Source organism: Piliocolobus tephrosceles, chromosome 6, assembly GCF_002776525.5.
Source record: "Piliocolobus tephrosceles isolate RC106 chromosome 6, ASM277652v3, whole genome shotgun sequence".
NCBI classification, from domain to species: Eukaryota; Metazoa; Chordata; class Mammalia; order Primates; family Cercopithecidae; genus Piliocolobus; species Piliocolobus tephrosceles.
The window spans coordinates 162,918,233-162,933,346 of record NC_045439.1 but is presented as its reverse complement, the minus strand read 5'-3'; the positions used below and the strand labels follow the sequence as shown (position 1 = coordinate 162,933,346).

The following is a 15,114-nucleotide window of genomic DNA, read 5'->3' as shown; positions in this document are numbered from 1 at the left end:
TTTTTTTTTTTTTTTTTTTTTTTTTTGAGACGGAGTCTTGCTCTGTCACCCGGGCTAGAGTGCAGTGGCCGGATCTCAGCTCACTGCAAGCTCCGCCTTCCAGGTTTACGCCATTCTCCTGCCTCAGCCTCCCGAGTAGCTGGGACTACAGGCACCCGCCACCTCGCCCGGCTAGTTTTTTTGTATTTTTAGTAGAGACGGGGTTTCACTGTGTTAGCCAGGATGGTCTTGATCTCCTGACCTCGTGATCCGCCCGTCTCGGCCTCCCAAAGTGCTGGGATTACAGGCTTGAGCCACCGCGCCCGGCCTTTTGTTTAATTTTTCTATTATTTGGCAGTCTTTTTTTTTTTTTGAGATGGAGTCTTGCTCTGTCGCCCAGGCTGGAGTGCAGTGGCGCGATCTCGGCTCACTGCAAGCTCTGCCTCCCAGGTTCCCGCCGTTGTCCTGCCTCAGCCTCCCGAGTAGCTGGGACTACAGGTGCCTGCCACCAAGCCCAGCTAATTTTTTTGTATTTTTAGTAGAGATGAGGTTTCACCGTGTTAGCCAGGATGGTCTTGATCTCCTGACCTTGTGATCCGCGCGCCTCGGCCTCCCACAGTGCTGGGATGACAGGCGTGAGCCGCCGCGCCCGGCCTATTATTTGGCAGCCTTTAAACTAATGGTAATAGGGCTCTTCTGCCTTTTGAAGAATTAGAACTGTGATTTGATTTGCAAATGAAAGTAGGTGTTCTCCAGAGTGGGAGATTAAAATAAAGGTTTTGGTTTTAGATTTCAAGGCCAGCTTGAGATGCTGTGCTGGGTTCCCACAGAGGTGGTTCTGCCTTTCTCCAGGGGTCCTAGGCCTGTGAGGTGGTTTGGTTGTGTTAGTAATCTGTGTGGATTCAACTTACCTGTGGTATCAGAAATGTATACATGCACAGTCAGTGTTGTGGACATGTATACCACAAACTTAGACATTTACCCAGTCAGTTTATATGCTGCATAAATATGTAGATGTGTAGTATAACTGTATAATCAACATTGTCATTTGATGTGTCGGATGAGTCAATACCAAAATATAAAGAGTGGTTAAAGGCTAATTGTGTCACTTTAATTTTTCCGAATGTTTGTTTACTTTTCCTTTCTAGCTTTTGTCTGGCCCCCTGAGCCCCAACGAGAGTTTCCTGAGGTACCTCACCCTTCCGCAAGACAGCGAGCTTGCCATTGATCTGCGACAGACGGCGGTTGTCGTCATGGCCCACTTAGACCGTCTGGCTACGCCCTGTATGCCTCCGCTGTGTAGCTCTCCGACGTCTCATAAGGTGTGTGCAAGAACCATGTTCTCCATGTGTTTTGTGGCTAGTACCACTTCTAGATTGTCATCCTGGGCCCGTGTGGAGACTTGTGTTTTCTGGTGTTGATGAGGGGAGCTGGCTTGTGATTTTAAACGTGTTTGCAGTTGAAGGTGTTATCCATGTTGAGAGTGAGTTGGTGAGCAAGCTGAGGTGCACAGGCCTGGGGACCCAATCTGGGGGCCCAGGTTCCAGGTTCAGGTGGCACAGCCCCAGAGAGCTTCCCTTTATCGATAGCCCCAGGCCCTCCCACCTTCTGCAGGGGGTTCCACAGCCTTCTTTATACTCTGAACGCGGGCTGTCTTAGTATGTAATGCTGGTTATAGTAGTGACAGTATAATTCTATATTCTATCCGTTATGTAATAGTAATGGTAATAGTAGTGATTTGCGTGTGTGGAGCACCTGTAGGGTGCAGGCCCGCTGAGGACCTCATGCACACTGTTGTGTCTCATTATGTCAATGAGAAAACTGCCTTTGGGAATGGTAGTGAACTTTGCTAGGGTAGAACAGTAATCCTAGTTTTGAATCCAGATTTTTCTAACATTTTATTTCTAATATGAAGAGTATTTATTTTGTTTTACAATCATTAAAAAAAAGAACAGAGTCACATGGTTCAAAAATCAAAACTAGGCAGAGAGAGACACACTGTCGCTTCCCCTGCCCACCCCTTCTACCCAGTTTTCCACCTGCTCCCTCTCACTTTTCAGTCTCCTTTGTAACCTCCTTGTTCTCTGGAATGAGTATGCTAGTGGTAGCATGTTGCATTACTTGTGTTGCTTATTTTTTTTTTAACTAACCATATATACTGGAGTACTTTATGAGAGTGTCACTATTTGTTTTTATGAAGTAGCTTAGTCTTCAGTGTGCGGATATGTCTTTTATGTGTCTTTCTTTAGTGAGTCTCTTGTTGGTGGACACTTGGGCTTACTGCCACAGTGTTGCTGTATGAGTAGTGCTGAGGGTCGGGTGCGGTGGCTCACGCCTGTAATCCCAGCACTTTGGGAGGCCTAGGTGGGCGGATCACCTGAGGTTGGGAGTTTGAGACCAGCCTGGCCAACTTGGAGAAACCCCGTCTCAACTAAAAAATACAAAAATTAGCCGGGCTTGGTGGCACATGCCTGTAATCCCAGCTGCTCGGGAGGCTGAGGTAGGAGAATCGCTGGAACCTGGGAGGCGGAGGTTGCGGTCAGCCAAGATCGCACTATTGCACTCCAGCCTGGGCAACAAGAGTGAAACTCCATCTCAAACAACAACAATAACAACAAACACAAATAGTGCTGTAGGGCCTGCCCTGGAACACATGTGCTCCACGTGTGCATGCGTGTGTGCCCGTTCCCATGCACAGGTGGGGATGCACCTAGTGTGGGCTGGTTGTCATCAGGTTGCTCCTGCACTTGATTTCTCTCACCGCCAACACAGATGCTGGTCTCCCAGCCTTGCATGTGGGCTTTTGGGATTTTGCCTCCTAAAGCACAAGATGGTGACCCTGATGTAGTTTGAGCATTTTAAAGTATATTAGTATTTAAGGGCCATTGATAGTACTTTTTAATGGGCACTGTTAAAATGAAATGCGATGGAAATGGAAAAATAACCTGTTCAGTTGCTTCATCATACCTGTTAAATGAGGTAATACGGCATGGTACCAGCTATTTTGATGTTTTGAATCTGCGTATTTTCTCTTTATTTGCTTTGTTTTTGTCTTATAATATCTCAGTGTTACTCCCAGCCATTTTTGTTTTGTTTTGTTTTGTTTGTTGCTGTTGTAAAAGAAAACATTTACTTTCTTACAGGGATCATTGCAAGAGGTCATAGGTTGGGGGTTAATAGGATGGAAATACTATGCCAATGTGATTGGTCCGATCCAGTGCGAAGGCCTGGCCAACCTGGGAGTCATACAGATTGCCTGTGCAGAGAAGCGTTTCCTGATTCTGTCACGTAATGGCCGTGTGTACACACAGGCCTACAATAGTGACACACTGGTGAGTGTTCTGGGCACTGTGCCTGCAGTGTTCCCTTGCGGGGCAGGGTCTGTACTGCAGATGCACAAACTGTGGGGTTTCTTTCAGCCATTTGATTTCTGAAGATTGATTAAGTTTCTGTTTATTGTATATTATGTTTAATAATCTCAGTTTTAATATTGTCAAGATTTGGATTGTGAAGATTAGGAAGTCCTTACAGTGAAACTCATTGCTAATCATGAAATTTCCGTTTGTAAACTCACTTTCCACATGTAAACTCATTTGACTTTGTGGCCAGGCAGGTGACCGATGAGGGAGTTGGGCCTCATGGGGATAGTGGCAGATTGGGACGTGGCATGTTTTCATTAAAGTGAGGTGTTCCTCCCTGTCAGCTGCATGTCTCTGTGGCACGGGGCTAGCCTGCCCTGCCCCTGCGTCGGCTCTGGTCCTGCCGCGGCACACTTGGAGGCTGCCCGCTGTTCTGTTGGTGCTGGGTGGGAAGGGCTGGAGAGCCTGCCCTATAGCCCCCAGAGACTTGTGCCCCACTTCCAGTTAGAGCAGGCGTTGCTTGGGGATACATGATAAAGGAGAGCTGCGCTGGTTTCATTTTCCTTGGACTGATGACTACTTTTCTTCATATTTTTCCTTTTTTAGGCCCCACAGCTGGTCCAAGGCCTTGCGTCCAGAAACATTATAAAAATTGCTGCGCATTCTGATGGTCACCACTACCTGGCCTTGGCTGCCACTGGAGAGGTGTACTCCTGGGGCTGTGGGGACGGCGGACGGCTGGGCCATGGGGACACTGTGTATGTATCGCTCACTCCTGTAGGGGACACACTCTCCTTTTATGTTGCCATATCCTAGACAGGCTGGAGCGCAGAAGTGCGTCCAGGTGTTTGCCAGCTGCCCTGACGTGTAGCGCTGGGTTGGAGCAAGACACTACCATATGCTGCCTCCTTGGTGATGGCTTAGGAGCTCTGCCCATTTGTGGAAGGCAACAGGAATCGGCCTTTCTGCTTTTCTCCACCCCGTGCAGCCTTGGCCGCCTTGTCTCTACTTAAACTGCATCCCCACTGTGGAGTTTGTCAAAACAAATCCCACAGCACCATTCCTTCATTCACAAACAGTTGACCCTGTCTCCCATAGATAAGGTTGTCACCCTTTCCTTAAACCATTAGATTATTTTTACAGGAACGAAAATCAGCAGTTTCTTCCTAATATTATCCTATTCAGTTGAACCTTTTATTGTGAAAGAACAGAAATAAAATTGAAAGTTGTTACAAATGCCAGGTTGTAAAAATTGAGAGGTCTGCCAGCCCCATGGAGTGATGGGAACCCTCTTGTACTTTGCCGTTGTGCGTGGAAGTTTGGCATTAGGTTTAAATGAAGGATGTATGTACAGACCAATGCAGCAAGCCCATTTCATGTGGTCCAGAGTCCTGAGCACGGAGTGGGCAGTGCAGAGCTTGAAATAAGCCCTTGTGTCCCTTGAGAGGAGCCTGCAGGGCATGGCCCATGCACACCGCAGGGTGGAGTTGAGGGTATCATTGCCGACAGCATCCGCTGGGAAGATCCCAAACTGGGAGAAAAGCAGAGTGATGTGTATCGTGCGGTGCGTGTATGCCAAGCTCACCACAGCCCAACCCTGACAGTGTTGTAAGGGATTCAGACAAATGTTGTAAAACGAGTGAAAAAGAAAAGATTGATCTGCATGGAATTTTTTTTTTTTTTTGAGATGGAGTCTGGCTCTGTCGCCCGGGCTGGAGTGCAGTGGCCGGATCTCAGCTCACTGCAAGCTCCGCCTCCCAGGTTTACGCCATTCTCCTGCCTCAGCCTCCCGAGTAGCTGGGACTACAGGTGCCCGCCACCTTGCCCAGCTAGTTTTTTGTATTTTTTAGTAGAGACGGGGTTTCACCGTGTTAGCCAGGATGGTCTCGATCTCCTGACCTCGTGATCCACCCGTCTCGGCCTCCCAAAGTGCTGGGATTACAGGCTTGAGCCACCGCGCCCGGCCGATCTGCATGGAATTTATAGCTGTTACTCTCACACTGGATCCTAAGGGCTGGGATTGACATGGGGTTCACTGGACTTGAAAGGCATGGAAGTACAGGACGGGGTGGTATGTCTGCTTACTTCCTTTATGGTATTTATAACTGACTTTGTATAAAATATTTCATAGTAAAGCAATTCTCAGTGGAGAGTAAGTGTTGGGATGAGTAACTCATTCCTTATTCTAGGACTTCAAGGAAGAAAGAGAGATCAGTGCAGATGACAGAAGCTGGAGATAACCTTTTGGGGAAGTTGAAACTTAAGCTGAATAAGGGAGAGATTGTACTGGAGTAGAGTCATTGGGCTGTCCCTGTGTGTGCCTGTGCCACTGTGTGTGTATTTTGCAAACTAGTAGGTCACACAGTGAGTAAAACCATGTCTTTGGAGAGGCCTGGCTTCTGTAGATTCTCAAGAAAATATCATCCATCATAGGAATATATTCTGGATCCTAAGAATAGGATATTTGGCTAACTTTGCAATTTCTTTGACTAATAAGACTTCTCTACTCTCATCCCCACTGCCTCATACTTTTCATTTGTAAAGTACAGATTGCCAAGTGCTGGGTTCATTCCATCCACATTCACTTAACAAATACATGTAAATGTCGGTCAGCTTTATGAGGCTTACATACAACCAGATGACTGAGTTTCGGATGTAGAATTGGATGGGTTTTGGGAAGTGCACTCAGCTGGGGAGTCACCACCATCAAGACTTGGGGTGTGCCCGTCGCTTCCAGGGCCCTGTTTGTACCCTTTGAGTTGATCCCCACTTCCTACCTCTAGTTCCTGACAACCTCTGCTCTGCCCTGTCTTGTTATTATTTTGTCTTTTCCATAAGTTAATATAAACAAAGCCATACAGTGTATGGTGTTTTATTTCTGGCATCTTTCACTTAGCTTGATGTCTTGAGATCCAACCACGTTGTTGGGTATATGGGTAATTCATTCCTTCTGTTGCAGATGGACCATGGTTTTTTTTTTTTTTTTTTTTTTTTTGAGACGGAGTCTCGCTCTGTCGCCCAGGCCGGAGTGCAGTGGCCGGATCTCAGCTCACTGCAAGCTCCACCTCCCGGGTTTACGCCATTCTCCTGCCTCAGCCTCCCGAGTAGCTGGGACTACAGGCACCTGCCACCTTGCCTGGCTAGTTTTTTGTATTTTTTAGTAGAGATGGGGTTTCACCGTGTTAGCCAGGATGGTCTCGATCTCCTGACCTCGTGATCCGCCCGTCTCGGCCTCCCAGAGTGCTGGGATTACAGGCTTGAGCCACTGCGCCCGGCCTGGACCATGGTTTTGAGCCATTGTGAATTAAGTTGCAATGGACTTTACAAGTCTCGTTTTTTTTTTTTTTTCTTTTTTGAGACGGAGTCTCGCTCTGTCGCCCGGACTGGAGTGCAGTGGCCGGATCTCAGCTCACTGCAAGCTCCGCCTCCCGGGTTTACGCCATTCTCCTGCCTCAGCCTCCTGAGTAGCTGGGACTACAGGCGCCAGCCACCTCGCCTGGCTAGTTTTTGTATTTTTAGTAGAGACGGGGTTTCACCGTGTTAGCCAGGATGGTCTCGATCTCCTGACCTCGTGATCCACCTGTCTCGGCCTCCCAAAGTGCTAGGATTACAGGCTTGAGCCACCGCGCCCGGCCTACAAGTCTCTTTTTTTTTTGAGATGGAGTTTTGTTCTTGTTGCCCAAGGTGGAGTGCAGTGGGGCGATCTCAGCTCACTGCAACCTCTGCCTCCCAGGTTCAAGCGATTCTCCTGCCTCAGCCTCCCAAGTAGCTGGGATTACAGTCACCCGCACCATGCCCAGCTAATTTTGTATTTTTAGTAGAGACAGGGTTTCACCATGTTAGCCAGGCTGGTCTCGAACTCCTGACCTCAAGTGATCCACCTGCCTTGGCCTCCCAAAGTGCTGGGATTATAGGGGTGGGCCACCACCTCCGGCCTATGGTACAAGTCTTTAACAAACAGTGTTTTTATATTTCTACTGGATACCATACTTGGCATCGGGTTCCAACTTAACAAAAAGTCATGGAGGTGTTAGGTTTTGGAATTCTCTCTTTCTTATTTTATAAGGTACCTGGAAGGTGAAACTGGCCTGATGCTGTGATGGTCTAAATTGGGTAGTGAATTTCCTTTGCTAACACTAATAAGAAATAACACCAAGAAGAAGAGCATTCATGTTTGTTCCCTTCCTCCCCAAGGCCTCTGGAGGAGCCTAAGGTGATCTCCGCCTTCTCTGGAAAGCAGGCCGGGAAGCACGTGGTGCACATCGCTTGCGGGAGCACTTACAGCGCGGCCATCACTGCCGAGGGGGAGCTGTACACCTGGGGCCGCGGGAACTATGGCCGGCTGGGCCACGGTACGTCTGCCCTGCGTGAATGGGAGCATGCAGCAGGAGGTGGCCTCTTACAGGACTTAGTAACGGCCGTCCTATCTCTTTGAAGGCTCCAGTGAGGACGAGGCTATTCCGATGCCGGTAGCTGGGCTTAAAGGACTGAAGGTCATCGATGTGGCGTGTGGGAGTGGGGACGCTCAAACCCTGGCTGTCACTGAGAACGGTATGTAGAGCTCTTGCCACCCTGGACAGGCCCTCGAGGACACGCGTGGCAGCTTCCCTGGAGGAAGTGAGATGAGTACAGTGGGCCTCACAAGGCCGCCCACCCTGTCGTCCAGTGGGTGTGGGGCTCAGTGGCATTGGTGAAGAGACCCTGGTGGTTACTAGGCTTGTTTGCCTGGGGCCTGTCAGCTGGTTAGCAGCTGCCGCCATTCCTGTGTAGGCATTTTATTTTTTCAGAACGAGAGTTGGAATGGAATGGTTGACACTGAATTGTCTCTGGTTAGTATTATTACATTTCTTAACGTTCGGCCACTCTTGATTCCCTGTGGTAATTCCTGCTAAGTCTTTCCGTGTTCTATAGTCTGATGCTGCGGTATCTGCTTGCTTTGAATTTTGCTTTTGTGTTTGTGTTCCTGAGATCATCCTCATCTTTTTTCAAGGGTATGTGATGAGGTTTGATGGTTAGTCATGTTAATTTTTTAGAAATGACTCGTCTGTCAGTATTGTGGGGATCTGTCCTTGGCATCTTGTGTGTCTCTGGCGTTGTGGAGTCTTTCTGTTAAATCAGCTGGGTACCTGTCGGCTTGCTTTCTCTCCTCCAGAAGTTGAATGGCAGTAGATAATTGAGTGACTTTTGGACAGTCCTTAGGTGAAAAATGAAAAATCATTTTAGATACTTCCCTATATGTTTAGGTCCCGCTTCCATTGCCGGGACAGACATTGTCAGAGCCATCTTGTTTCTGCTTTTGTGAGTCCTAGAGCAAAGATGGTCTCCTCTGAAAGGCTCCTGCTGTCAGGGAGCTTTCAATTTGACATCTCGTCATTTTAAAATATCTATTATTGAGTGAGTGACAGACCTTAACTGGTTAAAAGTTTTGTGAGATCTGAGCTCTGTTAGGAGACTAGCCTTGCGTTCTTTAGTGTAGTTGCTACTTTAGTTGAAGTTTTTGATATGATGAGTAAACTGCCTTGAACAGGCTGCGGACAGTGTCTTCCTCACACTGGTGTTGCTTTGGTGCAGATCTTGTAGGGAAGTGTCCCTGCTGTGCTGTTATTTTCTGAGGCGACTCTTACAGTAGAAGTATCCTACCCTGCAGTCTGGCCTTGGGGGACAGTGGGAAATAGCCAGGCGGGCTACATGAACAGCATAATTTTCAGCACAGCATGTGAAAGTGCACGCTCTGATCTCTGTGTGCAGGTCTGCTGTGCTGCTTTCACTGACCACGTAATAGTGTGTCATCTCCAGTTTCCGGTTCACTCGGGGTCAGCCTGCTTTTGCAGGTGGAGTTGTATTGGTGTGCAGGCCTGCCCACTCATTTACATATTATCTGTGGCTGCTTTCCTGTGACAGTGGCACAGCTGGGTCGTTGGGACAGAAAGCCCACAGAGGCTAAAAATATTTACCATCTGATCGTTGAGGAAAATATTTGCCTATCTTTAGTTGTTACAAAATAGAATGTGGGAACTTGTGGAGCAATCTGATGTCTTCTCTGGTTTCTTTTTCCTGATCTTTTACAGTTTTCACCTTTATGTAATTTCACTTTTTTGTTGTTGTTGTAAGACAGAGTTTCGCTCTGTCACCCAGGCTGGAGTGCAGTGGTGCAGTCTCGGCTCACTGCAACCTCCACCTCCCGGGGTCAAGCAGTTCTCATGCCTCAGCTGGATTATGGATGTTCACCACCACGCCTGGCTAATTTCTGTATTTTTAGTACAGACAGGGTTTCGCCATGTGGCCCAGGCTGATCTCGAACTCCTGGGCTCAAGTGATCTGCTGGTCCCAGCCTCCCAAAGTGCTGGGATTACAGGCATGAGCCACCGTGCCCAGCCTAACAATTTTGTTTTTTAGCAGTTCACTTTCATTAAGTTTTTGCATAGTTTTCAGGTTACTGTTCACAGTAAAAATAAAAATATTTACTTTTGCAATTGCATTTTATCCCTTTATGTAATATTTAGTCAACTTACATAATTATGCTGATATATGCAGTTGGGAACACGTATAGTGGTATGGCTGATCAGCGGTCATCATGGTGGCAACAGAAACAGGCAGGCAGACGGGAGAGCAGTCCGCAAGCATCTGCAGTGTGCCGGTCCCCAGTTACTGTGTGTTATGGAGGCAGTGGGCCTTTGATTCTGTGAAGCAGTGAACATTGAGCCCAGGCTAGTAAGAGTCAGGACTTGGTTTTTCGTGGAATGAAAACAAAAGGAGACTCAGCTTTCCCTTTCTTTATTGCTTCTATACCAACCTCAAGCGTCAACTAGGTTTCATTTGCTCAGTGGCCACCCTTGTAATGTTAACTATATACATGGGTGGTCTAGATTAGTGTGCATTTTTCTTTATATTATTTTCAGTCATTTAAAGTTTTTCACTAAAATGCAGAGTTGTTGTTATTTAAATGCATTTGTATTTTTTAGGGCAAGTGTGGTCCTGGGGAGATGGTGATTATGGGAAATTGGGCAGAGGTGGTAGTGATGGCTGCAAAACCCCAAAGCTGATTGAAAAGCTTCAAGACTTGGATGTGGTCAAAGTCCGCTGTGGAAGTCAGTTTTCCATTGCTTTGACGAAAGATGGCCAAGTTTATTCATGGGGAAAAGGTGACAACCAGAGACTTGGACACGGAACAGAGGAACATGTTCGTTATCCAAAACTCTTAGAAGGCTTGCAAGGTGAGTGCAAACGTAAACTGTTAAAACCCTTCAGGACAATTTCTTTAGTAATCTTTTAAAGTTTGCAGGTTTTGTGTTCTTAACCTGGCATTCCGTGAATGGACTGTCATTAGAAACTTTGACTGCCAGCTTGGTATAGGTGTTGATACCAATTGGAAAGTGGGTGTGTCTCTATTACAAAATGAGTTGAATTACTCTTCCCAAATGCAATATAAACCCATTGAGTTTTACAAACATCGCCACTTTCCGTGGCAGGCACCCCTTCGTCACTCAGCAGGCCGGACTCAGGAAGGGTTCCCTCTGTGTGGTGAGGTCACCTGTACTTGTACTGCAGACACACTGAGACCGTGAGGGTGCGTTGTGCTGTGGGGCCACATTGGCAGGTGGGATTGGGTCCACCTGGGACGCTCTGATGTGAACTCGTCCATGGTGGGTGATTGGTGCTTGCTCAGTTGCAAAGGTGTCCAGCGTGCATTGTGGTTGGAGGGAACAGATGGAAGCCGAGGTGTGTAGATACGAGTGCCGGCGCCTTCAGTGTGGGCTGCGGGTGCAGGCAGAGAGGATGGGGGCCTCCGCAAGAAGACCCTGAAATTCTTTTGTGGTGTTCTTGCTAGGGATGTTGTGCTGCAGGAAGTTGTGGTGGGGGCCATCAAAACTATAATGGTGGAGGGATTTGTCTAAGGTAAAACTGGACTTTTCTGTACCACTTGGCCTAGTGGTTGGGAGGTAGTCTTCATCCTAGTCGAGAACTGGTGAAGGGCAGGCAAGCTGACAAGAAAGTAGGGAAGAAAGGAAAAGGCAGCGAAAGGTACATCAGAGGGACTCTTTAGGGTTCTCTCTCTCGGGTGGGCAGCCTTTTTCTTAAAGGGCCAGATTGTATTTGAAGCAGGTGGACCTGGCTGTGTTCCAACACCAGTGTCTTCACAGAAGCAGGCCTTGGGCTGCGCTCTGTGTGGGGGCTGTAGTTCGTTGGGTCCTGGTACTACACACATTCTTTGTGTGTTTGCTTCTTTACCAAGTGGGTTTGGAAGTGGAACTTCTAAGTGAGACTTGCCGGTTCCTTTCTCCATTGGTTTTGTTTTAACGCATGTTAATATATTGATGACTGAGAATTTTGTGTGCCCATACGGTATGTATTATGTTCTGAGCTTCTGAGATAAGTGGCAGAGTAATAAGTTTCCTCTGTGTCATTGAATGGTGTTTGAATTTCATGTGCCTTCTTGTTTATATTCCCCTCCATTAGTATAGGAAAGCTACGACGGTCATTATAGAAATCTTTTACTTTCAGAGTATTTACATTACTGTTGATAAACACCTTTTTTTCTTGCTGATATTAACTTATGGTAAGTTCCCAGGATAGAATTGTTCCCCTTACTGCAGTGTGGTTTTTCAGCTGAATTGTTTTATATGTTGATCTTTCTGAGCAACACCCTTTGTGTTGACCGTGTTAGATTTACCAGCAAGGAAAAATAGAATATTTTTCTAAGTGTTTAAATAGAAACAATGTTTTAAATGTTGATATCACCTAACTCTGAGAGAACAGTAGGTTTTTCTTAGGAAGCCTTCCTCAGTGAAGAGTGTGCTGTGCATTGTTCCATCTGGGATGGGAGAATATGATCTAATAGTTAATTAAAAGCACATTGTTTCTCTCTGAATGAAAATCTGAATGAGGAGGATAAAAAAGAACAGATCGTTTTCGTATCCTAGCATTACGATCTTTGTAGGCTGTGGGTCCTAACAAATTGTAGCTGACAAAATAGAGGAGTTTTAATAACACACCCAAAGCAAATGAATTGTGCTTAATATTAAAGCAACAGATTACCCTCAAGAAGTTAATGTTAAAAGCTCTCTGACCTGTGTGGCCTAGTGGAAATACCTTTGTTGCAGCAGAAGTCCTAGGCTTGAAGCTGCACCTGCAACCCTCTTTCCTTGTAGGGAAGAAGGTGATTGATGTGGCTGCCGGCTCCACCCACTGCCTGGCTCTAACTGAGGACAGCGAGGTCCACAGCTGGGGGAGCAACGACCAGTGCCAGCACTTTGACACCTTGCGCGTGACCAAGCCAGAACCTGCAGCATTGCCGGGACTGGACACCAAACACATAGTGGGAATTGCCTGTGGGCCTGCCCAGGTACTGAATATAGAGCTTGATTTGGTGTTTTGGAGGATTTTGGTTTCCAGTTGTTCATTACCAGTATGTAGAAAATACCACTGAGTTTTGTTTGTTGTTCTCATGTCCTGCAGTTGTGCTAAACTCACTTGTTATGAGCATCATTGTAGTTTCCTTGGGTTTTCTTCATGGACAATTATACTGTCTGTATAGAGGGGCAGTTTCATTTCTTGCTTTCCAGTCTGCTTGCCTTTTATGTCTTCTGGGCCTGATTGCCCTGGCCAGGACTTGCGTGTGAAGCTGAACAGGAGAGGTGACAGTGGGCGCCCTGCCTTGCTCCTGACTGTAGGGGAAGGCAGTTCAGTCTTTCACCATCAGCTGTGATGTTAGCTGCGGGTATTTATGTAGATACCTTATTATCAGATTAAGGGAGTTTCTTTAATTCCCCCTTTTAGAAGTTTTTAAAAAATCCTGAATGGATGTTAAAATTTGTTAAATGCTTTTAATCTTCTCAAATGTTCATGCAGTTTTCCTTCTTTAGTGTGTTAGTATGGTGTATTACATTGATGATTTTTACTTTTTTTTTCTTAAACATTTTTTTTTTCCTTTGAGATGGAGTTTCACTATGTTGCCCAGGCTGGTCTTGAACTCCTGAGCTCAAGTGGTCTACCTGCCTTGGCCTCCCAAAGTGCTGGGATTACAGACGAGAGACACTGCACTGGCCTGATTTTTAAATACCGACTAAGCCTTGTGTTACTGGTGTAAACATCACTTGGCCACAATTTACTACTCTATTTCTTTTTTTTTTTTTTCCTGAGATGGAGTCTCGCTCTATCACCGAGACTGGAGTGCATTGGTGCAATCTCAGCTCTCTGCACCCTGTGCCTCCTGGGTTCAAGCAATTCTCCTGCCTCAGCCTCCTGAGTAGCTGGGATTATAGGTGTGCACTACCATGCCTGACTAATTTTTGTATTTTTTTTTTTTTTTTTAGAGATGGGATTTCAACATGTTGGTCAACCTGATCTCCAACTCCTGATCTCACATGATCCACCCTTCTTGCCACCCCAAAGTTTTGGGACTACGGGTGTGAACCACTGCGCCCCGTCCTGTTCTGTTTCTGTATTGCTAAATTTGACTTGCTAACATGTTGTTGAGGATTTTTCTGTTGATGCTTATTATACTATCTTGTCTGACTTTCAGTTGGGAAAGCTGACCTCATACAAAGTATTGGCATGTGTTCCCTCCTTTTCCATTTCGTATAGGGATTGTGTAGAATTAGTGTTATTTCTTCTTTACATGTTTTTGAATCCATCTGAGCCTGGAGATTTCTTTCTAAAAGATTTTACGCCGGGCACGGTGGCTCACGCCTGTAATCCCAGCACATTGGGAGGCCGAGGCGGGCGGATCACCAGAGGTCAGGAGTTTGAGACCAGCCTGGTTAACATGGTGAAACCCTGTTTCTACTGAAAATACAAAAAAATTAGTCGAGCTTGGTGGCATGCACCTGTAGTCCCAGCTACTCAGGAGGCTGGGGCAGGAGAATCGCTTGAACCCGGGAGGCGGAGATTGCAGTGAGTCGGGATCGCACCACTGCACTCCAGCCTGGGCAATAAGAGCGAAACTCCGTCTCAAAAAAAAAAAAAAGATTTTTCAACTTCAATTTCTTTAATCGATATAGAACTATTCAGGTGACCTGTTTGTTTCCAGGAGGATTTTCCTGGTTTGTGGCACTCAGACATTGCTTTACTTCATCTATGTTGTCTGATTTGTACGTGTCAGGTTTTCCTTAGTATTCTCCTGCTAACCATCTGAAGTCTGTGGCGCCTGCATTGATGTCCCTTCATTCATTCCTGATACTGATAATTTGTATTTTTTCTGTTTTTTCTTTGTCAGTTTTTCTAGCGTTTTTCAATTTTGTTGATCTTTTCATAGAACAATCTTTCAGTTTTATTAATTGTTCCCTTGTTTTTTTACTTTCAATCTCATTGATTTCTGCTTTTATCTTGCCATTTGTCCCTTTGGCTTGTTTTGTGTTCACTTTGGTCTTTTTCTAGTTTCTTAAGTTGGAAACGTAGACTGCTGATTTAGACTTACCTTTTTTTGTAATATATAATGATTTGATGCTGTAAATTTTCCTCTAAACAGTGCTTTAATCAAACCCACAAATTTTGGTGTGTTCCAATTTATGTTCAAAATATTTTCTAATTTCTCTTGAGAATTGTTTTTTGACCCATGGATTATTATTATTATTATTATTATTTTTTTTTTTTTTTTTTCCTGACCTGGAGTTTCACTCTTGTTGCTCAGGCTGGGGTGCAATGGCCTGATCTCAGCTCTCTGCAACCTCTGTCTCCCAGATTCAAGCGATTCTTCTGCCTCAGCCTCCTAATTAGCTGTGACTACAGGTGCCCGCCACCATGCCTGGCTAATTTTTTTGTATTTTCAGTAGAGATG

The 15,114-nt window shown here is 46.1% G+C and overlaps 1 protein-coding gene across 7 annotated transcripts in view; it reads left to right on the top strand.

Moving 5' to 3' along the window:
- HERC2 (HECT and RLD domain containing E3 ubiquitin protein ligase 2) overlaps positions 1-15,114 on the top strand; it is a 135,740-nt gene that overhangs the window by 58,288 nt on the left and 62,338 nt on the right. For all 7 annotated transcript variants that reach the window (XM_026447194.2, XM_026447193.2, XM_026447191.2 and 4 more), the window contains 7 exons: positions 1,128-1,301; positions 3,123-3,311; positions 3,945-4,096; positions 7,533-7,690; positions 7,776-7,889; positions 10,301-10,552; positions 12,488-12,681. In XM_026447194.2, coding sequence (XP_026302979.1) covers positions 1,128-1,301; positions 3,123-3,311; positions 3,945-4,096; positions 7,533-7,690; positions 7,776-7,889; positions 10,301-10,552; positions 12,488-12,681 — 1,233 coding nt within the window. The remainder of the gene's footprint in view (positions 1-1,127; positions 1,302-3,122; positions 3,312-3,944; positions 4,097-7,532; positions 7,691-7,775; positions 7,890-10,300; positions 10,553-12,487; positions 12,682-15,114) is intronic.